Source organism: Dipodomys ordii, unplaced genomic scaffold, assembly GCF_000151885.1.
Source record: "Dipodomys ordii isolate 6190 unplaced genomic scaffold, Dord_2.0 Scaffold16, whole genome shotgun sequence".
In the NCBI taxonomy this organism is placed as follows: domain Eukaryota; kingdom Metazoa; phylum Chordata; class Mammalia; order Rodentia; family Heteromyidae; genus Dipodomys; species Dipodomys ordii.
Window position 1 is genome coordinate 5,520,264 of NW_012267232.1, and position 7,844 is coordinate 5,528,107.

The following is a 7,844-nucleotide window of genomic DNA, read 5'->3' on the forward strand; positions in this document are numbered from 1 at the left end:
CCTTTCTCTCCGTCCACTTCACAAATGGTGTCTCCAGTCAATTTGTTTGCTATTCTTTCCCAAGGCTGCCCCAGGATACCACATGGCCAAAATGATCATAAAGCTGATCACTTCCGTGGCAGAGGTGGTGAACAATGACCCCACGGTTGGCAGCAAGTTGAAAGTCATCTTCTTGGAGAATTACAGAGTATCTCTTGCTGAGAAAGGTACTTCCCTCTTTTGTAAACCATGTGGGATCAGGACAAATGCTAGGGATCCCATTGGATAGAGAATGGGTTAACTGACCTCAGGGAGGTAGGAACTTTAGCTAGAAGGTGTCACTGTTGGGAAAAATAACACAGGAGCTTTTGGGGCTTAAACTAAAGGCCTGGATACTGTCTTTAAGCTTCTTTTGCTCAAGGTTAGTGCTCTACCACTTGAGCCACACCTCCACTTCCAACTTTTTTGGTAGTGGAGATAAGAGTTGCACAGATTTTACTGCCTGAGAGAGTAGTTACAGATGTGAGCTACTAAGGCCTGGCTTGCTTTTTTTTTAGTTCCTTTTTTCTTTATAATACTGGGGATTAAACTCAAGGCTAAGCACCTGTAAGCAAATACTCTACCATGAGCTCTTCCTCCAGCCCTTTTGCTTTTAGCTTTTTTTTTTTTGTAGATCGTCTTGGGCTAGCATTTCCTGGGCTAGCCTTTTTTATCTTCCTGTCCATCTTCTGAGTAGTTCAGATTATAGGTATGAGCCACCATGTTCACATCAAGGCAGGAGTTTTGTTGTTTTAGTTAGTTAGCAATTATGGTGTTTGAACTCAGAGGCTTGCACTTGCTAACCAGGTGCCCTACCACTTGAGCCAAACTCCATACCTTGCTTTTCGCTGGCTATTTTTGAGATAGTCTCATTTCCTACCCGAGTATGTATTTAAGTTGAGATCCTCCTTCTTTCCATCGCTGCTAGGATCACAGAAGTGAGCAACTATATCTAGCCTCCCTCCAGAAATGGCGTCTTACAGATGTTTTGCTTATACCAACCTAGAACTATGATTCTCCCATTCTCAATCTCCTGTGTAGCTTGGGATGACAGTCACCCATCACTGCATCTAGCTATTGGTGGAGAAGAGGTCTTACAAACTTGTGCCTGGTTTAGAATCAAGCTTTGATCTTCTCACTGTCAACCTACCATGAGCCACTGGCACCCTGATTCAAGGCAGGAGCTTTTTCAGATGACCCAAGTGACAATTATACTGATGTTCCCATAGATAATAATATAGCATTACTTTTACAATCTGTAGAGAGCTGGTATTAGAGACTGCCTGAGCCTTTGGCCTAGTGTGGACCTTGCTCTATAAAGGGGAGCAAAACTCCCAGCTGAGTTTGGCAAAAAGAACACCAGCTCCCCAACTCTAAGATATCCATTTGGTCTCTATGTAGGAGGAAGAGCTTATTGACCTTGTGACAGGGAATGAGGGCAGACATCAGGCTGCTGAAATGCAAGTCTTAGATGCACCTCAGCTGGGCACTGCATGATCAAACACAGTATTCCCACCTGGGAACAGGCTGGCAGGAAGCCCATGTCCCTTTCTTTCCTACTGGGACTTGTGATTATTTGCATCACATGCTGGCAGAATACCATCCACATGCTAATGCCAACTGTGCATTCACCTACTTCTCAGGTTGAAAAGATACAAAGGGAGCTTTCTCTTTTATGGGTGCTTCTAGGGCCCCTGAGGTTACTGTTCAAGAACTTGCTGCCCAGAGAGAAAAGAGCCAGGTTCCTGCATGTGCAAATGAATAGATAAATAATCCATGAATATGTTCTTCTAATAAAGCTGAGATTGAGCCGGGTGCCAGTGGCTCATGCCTGTAATCCTGGCTACTCAGGAGGTTGCAATCTGAAGATTGCAGTTTGAAGCCAGTCCATGCAAGAAATCTCTAAGGTTCTTAGCTCCACTTAACCAACAAAAATAATAGAAGTGTAGCTCAAGTGGTGAAGTGCCAACCTGGAGCCAAAAAGCTAAGAATTCAGGCCTCAGGACCAGCATGAAAGGGGTGTGGGGTAGAAGGAAGGAAGGCAGGAAGGAAAGGAAAAAGAGATGTTGAGAGGGAAGGAGGGATGGAGGGAACTGAGATTGGTCCTGACCCCTATGATCAAAGGGTTGGGGGTTCTGGCAGCTCTTGTTGTGTAAATCATGCCTAGAGGTCAGAACTTGATATCTGGCTACATGTCCATTGCATTTGTATGTGGTTTATTTCTCTTCAGTGGAAGTAGAAGGAGGGAGGTGAGAAATGGCAAGCCATTCTGCAAAAGAGAGGTCAGGAGAGAGGTCAGAAATTTCAAGGACCAAGAAAAAGAAGTTGCAATGTATTTTATATAGCTAAAGAAATAAAAATATAACAACAATAGGAGAGAAGGAAAGGTGGAAAAAGAACTGTAGCATCACCATTTATAGCTCAGTCAATAGACTTTTTTAAAAGTTTTTAGACCAAGAAAGAGTATCATAAGCATGTGGCAAGGTTCTGTAGCACAACACAAATGGGCGCTTTTAGAAGTGGTCACCAACACTAAGGAGAAAGAGTGGGCTGTGTCCTCCACCATTCAAATATTTATCTTGATTGCATGGGTTAGTGGAAAGGTAAATGCTAGATTAATGGTGAGGGCAGTGAGGTAAATACTCAGCTACAATAGAATATCTAGACACAGGACACCATCGCTGACATTAGCATATCATTAGTCATTCCAGCCACGGATCTGTCGGAGCAGATCTCCACTGCAGGCACTGAAGCCTCCGGAACAGGCAATATGAAGTTCATGCTGAATGGAGCACTGACCATTGGGACCATGGATGGAGCCAATGTGGAAATGGCAGAAGAAGCTGGGGAAGAGAACCTGTTCATCTTTGGCATGAGGGTAGATGATGTGGCTGCTTTGGACAAGAAAGGGTAAGCTAGCAACTTCTCTTTGTTAAGCAAGGGAAGGGAATGCAAGCTCCAAGGACTTCTTGCCCACACAGGAAGTCTCCATGAAGACTGGCTTACATGCGATGTGGCAACAGGACATCTCCCTTAATAAGGAGTCCAGGGAGGCCTGACCACACATTATACTGTTAGGAAACTGTAGTTGATGCTACAGTTCTTTTCCGCCCTTTCTTATCTCCAAGTAAAAATAAGGGGAGTTTAGGCACAGGTACATGTTTCAGAGGATGTTGAAAATATTTCCTGATCATTAGAAAGAAATTTCACTCGGTAGCAACAAATTTCAAGAATCTATGGATCTATAAAAGTAACTTAGTCTCCTTTAAAAAAAAAAAACTAGTCTTCTTAATACAATGTTTGTTTAGAGCCACAAAGTCTTGCTATTCTACTAGATTGGACTATTGCTCTGTGATGAGAATTTTCATTATCTACTACTTTCAGAGTATTTGGTTACAAGAAATGAATCAAATTTAGGGAGATACAAACCCCTTCAGGATCTAGTAAACAATATTATTTGTACTTGCATTGACACTTGGTAATGACTCTGGTTAATGCTAGCATTTCTGAATGCATTTTTAGAGCTAATGCAGTATCTACGTAGTGTGACGTTAATGATCCACACTAACAAAGCTTTTTTTCATCTCCTGACACCCCCCCCCCCGACCCCTTTGCAGGTACAAGGCAAAAGAATATTACGAGGCACTTCCTGAATTGAAGCTGGTCATTGATCAAATTGACAATGGTTTCTTTTCTCCTGAGCAGCCTGACCTCTTCAAAGACATCATCGACATGCTATTTTATCATGACAGGTGAGTTCCCACCAGCAGATGGCTTGGGTTATGAAAAAGAACATCTTAAACCAACTAAAACCCATAAGCATAGATAAGTGATCCAGTCACAGCTTGGGGAAAAAGTCTCCACCAACATGGCCAGATAGATTTAGTAAGAATCTCAAACCTGGTGTTCTTTTTCTACTTCCACTGATACTTTAAAATGCATCCATCTAATGATGGTTTTATATGTTGGAAGAATCATAAAAAGGTGGGGGTGGGGGAGAGCAGAAATAAGAATTTGATAAACTAGCCATGCCTCACCCCCTTAAGCAAAAGAGAATTTTAAGTGGAATCTACATATGCATCTGTTAATATAGTTTTCTGTTTTGTTTGTTTGTTTCCTCCTAACCACAAAAAAACAACAGGTTTAAAGTATTTGCAGATTATGAAGCCTATGTCAAATGTCAAGAGAAAGTCAGTCAGCTATACATGGTAAGTTGTAGAGCTTTATAAGGGAATCTTGTGTATTATGGCTAATTAAAAATGGCTGGGAATGTGGCTTAGTGGTAGGGGTACTTGCCCAGCCTGTATGAAGCCCTGGTTTCAATTCCTCAGTACTACATAAACAAAGCCGCAAGTGGTGCTGTGGCTCAAGTGGTAGAGCACTAGCCTTGAGCAAACATGTTAAAGGACAGCACCCAGACCCTGAGTTCAAGCCCCAGGACTGGCATTTAAAAAAAAAAAACTTGCTTCTTTTTATTAAATCTAATTAACAAGGTCACACTGACCAGTTAAAAGGGGGAAACTGAGGGCTGGAATGTAGTTTAGTGGCAAATCACTTTACTAGCAACTGTGATGTCCTGGGTTTGACCCCAGAACCAAAAGAGAAGAGACAAAAACATGCAAGACAGGGGAAGGGAACTAGGATTGGATTCGGTGTAGTATAACACACATCCAGCATGTGTGTAGCCCTCTCTAGTTTAGAGAAAGGTGAATGCTTGAGATTATAATTCCATATTAAGCACCTACCATGTAAGCTCAGGATACAAACCCTCAGGGAGGATTGAGGTCTTTCTTCATGACAGGCCTGCTCTGGCCACTGAGAAAACATTATGGAGAAATTCAAGGTCCTTTCTCCTACCCTTAAATAGCCATTAGTGCCAGGGTTCTTTTTTTGGTTAGTACTGGACTTGAACTTAGGAAACTTGTTCTCACTTGGTTTGTTTGCTCAGCTGGTGTTCTACATCTTGAGCCAAACCTCCAGCCCTGCTATTTTTGATGTTTAAAGGACAGGAAAACAAAAAGAAAAACTGAAAAAGAAAAGCTAGAGCCATGTGACTAGCCTTCACATGAAAAATGAATCCTTGTTTGGAAAGAGGTGGAAAGGTTGGTCATCTCTGAACAGGAAATCTTTAGTAATTGCAGATTTCCCAGAGGAGTGGATAGAGGGCTAGCTCTGCCAAGACTCCAGGGAGGGCTTTACCTAAGTGTATAGACCAGAGTAAGTTCAAGTAAATGGCCCATCATCTGCTTCCTGAATGGAAAGAGCCACATACAGCTCCAAAACCTCAGAGGAAAGAGAACAACCCTCTCAAGAAATATAAATAGCAGGGCACTGGTGGCTTAACACCTGCCATCCTAGTTACTCAAGAAGCAAGCAGAGGTCTGAAGATCGAAGTCAAAGCCAATGCTAGAATGAACAAATCTCCAATTAACCAGAAAAATCCTGGAAGGAAGTATGGGTCAAAAAAGCCAAGCAAGAGCATAAGGTCCTAAATTCAAGTCCCAGTACTGGCAAAAAAGAGGGGGGGGGACAATAAATAAATCAGAGCAGGAAAGGAAAACATTGACAAGGAAAAGACAAATGTGAATTTCAGTTTTGCACAGTGGATCTCTGTCAAAATTATACCCAAAGCCAGCTGTGGTACTACATGTTTGTAATCCCACAGTTTGGAAAGTAGGAGAACCATGAGGCTATTCCACGCAATTTCAGTGAAACCCTGCTTCAAAGGGAAAATAATTATAATGGTCATGGTGATGTATGCCTTTAATCACAACTACTTAGGAAGAGGAGGTAGGAGGATCACAAATTCAAGACTAGCCTTTTGAAGGCAGCAGTAAGACTGAAAATCAAAAGAAAAAAACTCTGGAGCTATAGTTCAAGAAGTAGAGCACCTACCTAGCATGTATAAGTCTTTGAGTTTAATCACAAGCACTGGAAAAAAAAAAGTTATGGCCCAGATCCAAAAGAGGCCCATCTTGAAGTCCAACATTTGATTCAATCTTACTTGTTCATTAGTGCAAATTGTAGTTTTCTGCTCTTAACAAGAACTGTATTGTTGAGGCCTGATAAACATGATCAGCATGGCTGGGAAGTCTATTCATGATCTGATCTGTGAAGATCAGAAGAAAAAAAGGAAGATGGGAAGCCTTCATTCCATCTCATTATAGTGAGTTAGTAAGTTTCCAAAATCAGAATGAATTAATTGCATACTGTTTAGCAGTAGCTTAAGGTATAATGGTAGTTTTAGTCTTTCTTTTAAATGCTTTTAAGTCAGTTAACAACTTTGAATAACTTCCAGTGAACTTTCAGAGTTCTTTACAATGATAAGGATATAGACTAAATGTCTTTATATTCTGTGTTTGTGTATCAGTGTCAATAACAGGGCTTAACTCAGGGCCCTGAAATCTCATTTAGGTTTCTTGTGCATGGCTAGTACTCTACCACTTGAGCGACACCTTCAGTCCATATTTTTGCTGGTAAATTGGAGGTGGAATCTCAAGGGCTTTTCTGCCAGGGCTGATTTTGTTTTGGGTATTTTTTTAACTGTATTTTTTTTGTCTTTTCTTTTTTGGTACTGGGGATCGAACCCAGGACGTTGCACTTGCTAGGCAAGCACTTTGCCACTGAGCTACATCCCAGCCCTGCCAGGGCTGATTTTGAACCACAATCTTTCAGGTTTCAACCTCCTGAGTAGCTATAATTATAGGCATGACCCACTTGGCACCTTAGCTTGTCTTCTTTCACATAAAATTATGAGATTTTGCTGGGCACCAGTGGCTCACATCCTGTAATACTAGATATTTAGGAGGCTACAATTTGAGGTGCTAGGTTCAAAGCCAGCCTGAGTGAACAAAATCCTTGAGACTCTTGACATGATACCTTACAGACATTGAATGTTTATTTCCTCCTCCTTTATTCACAATAGAATGCAGGAAACATGGCTTCCAGGCCAAAACATTGTAACCCTACAGGAGTTAACCAGTTAGAGGGGTTAGGTCCACAGTTATTTATCAAGTAAAAACTACTTCATGTCTTTCCTATAGAGAAATATACTCTGAATATGAACAAAAATACAGTCTTCCTCCCTATCTGTCCATCAAGTGTGTTTGTAAGTCACTGTCACTAGGTCCTGTCATTTCCCCATAGCCTGTAATTGGCCTGCTGTTTATATGGGCTTCACATGAATATTATCATTTACAGAACCAAAAAGCCTGGAACAGGATGGTACTCAAAAACATAGCTGCCTCGGGAAAATTCTCCAGTGACCGGACAATTAAGGAATATGCTAGGGATATCTGGAACATGGAACCTTCAGATCTAAAGATTTCCTTGTCTGGTGAAGCCAGCAATGGAGTGAGCAAGGCCAATGGAAATTGAATTATGAGCTGTCACTGGGGGGCGGGGGGGGAAGCTTTTATTGAACTGGAATATTTTAAATAATATTCATTGATTTTATTTTGTTTAGTTAACTAATGGTTAAGTATCTCTGGGAATGGGAAGGGGAAGAGTATGGCTGTATTTAGTACTGGAAATAAAGTGTCAGTTTTCAAGGATTACAGGAGTACCCAATTTATTCCTTTATAATGGATCAGCATCCTGCTAGAAAGTTAGAAACCTGCTGACTTTTGTGTATATGTCAGTACTGCATCTTAAACTGGGATTTTTCCTCTCAAGCTGGCACTCTACCACTTGAGCCACAACTCCATTTCCTACTTTTTGTTAGTTAATTGGAGATCAGACTTTTCTGCCTGCACTGACTTCAACCTTTATCCTCAGATCTCAGCCCCATGAGTAGCTCAGATAAATTCTTTTTTTTTTTTTTTTTT

At 41.3% G+C, this 7,844-nt stretch overlaps 1 protein-coding gene across 1 annotated transcript in view; it reads left to right on the plus strand.

Annotated features, from left to right (window-relative positions):
• Pygl (phosphorylase, glycogen, liver) overlaps nucleotides 1-7,548 on the plus strand; it is a 37,396-nt gene extending 29,848 nt beyond the window's left edge. The window contains exons 19-23 of the mRNA XM_013012222.1: nucleotides 65-206; nucleotides 2,721-2,928; nucleotides 3,636-3,770; nucleotides 4,160-4,226; nucleotides 7,219-7,548. Coding sequence (XP_012867676.1) covers nucleotides 65-206; nucleotides 2,721-2,928; nucleotides 3,636-3,770; nucleotides 4,160-4,226; nucleotides 7,219-7,395 — 729 coding nt within the window. The 3' untranslated portion in view covers nucleotides 7,396-7,548. The remainder of the gene's footprint in view (nucleotides 1-64; nucleotides 207-2,720; nucleotides 2,929-3,635; nucleotides 3,771-4,159; nucleotides 4,227-7,218) is intronic.
• Nucleotides 7,549-7,844: the final 296 nt, after the last annotated feature.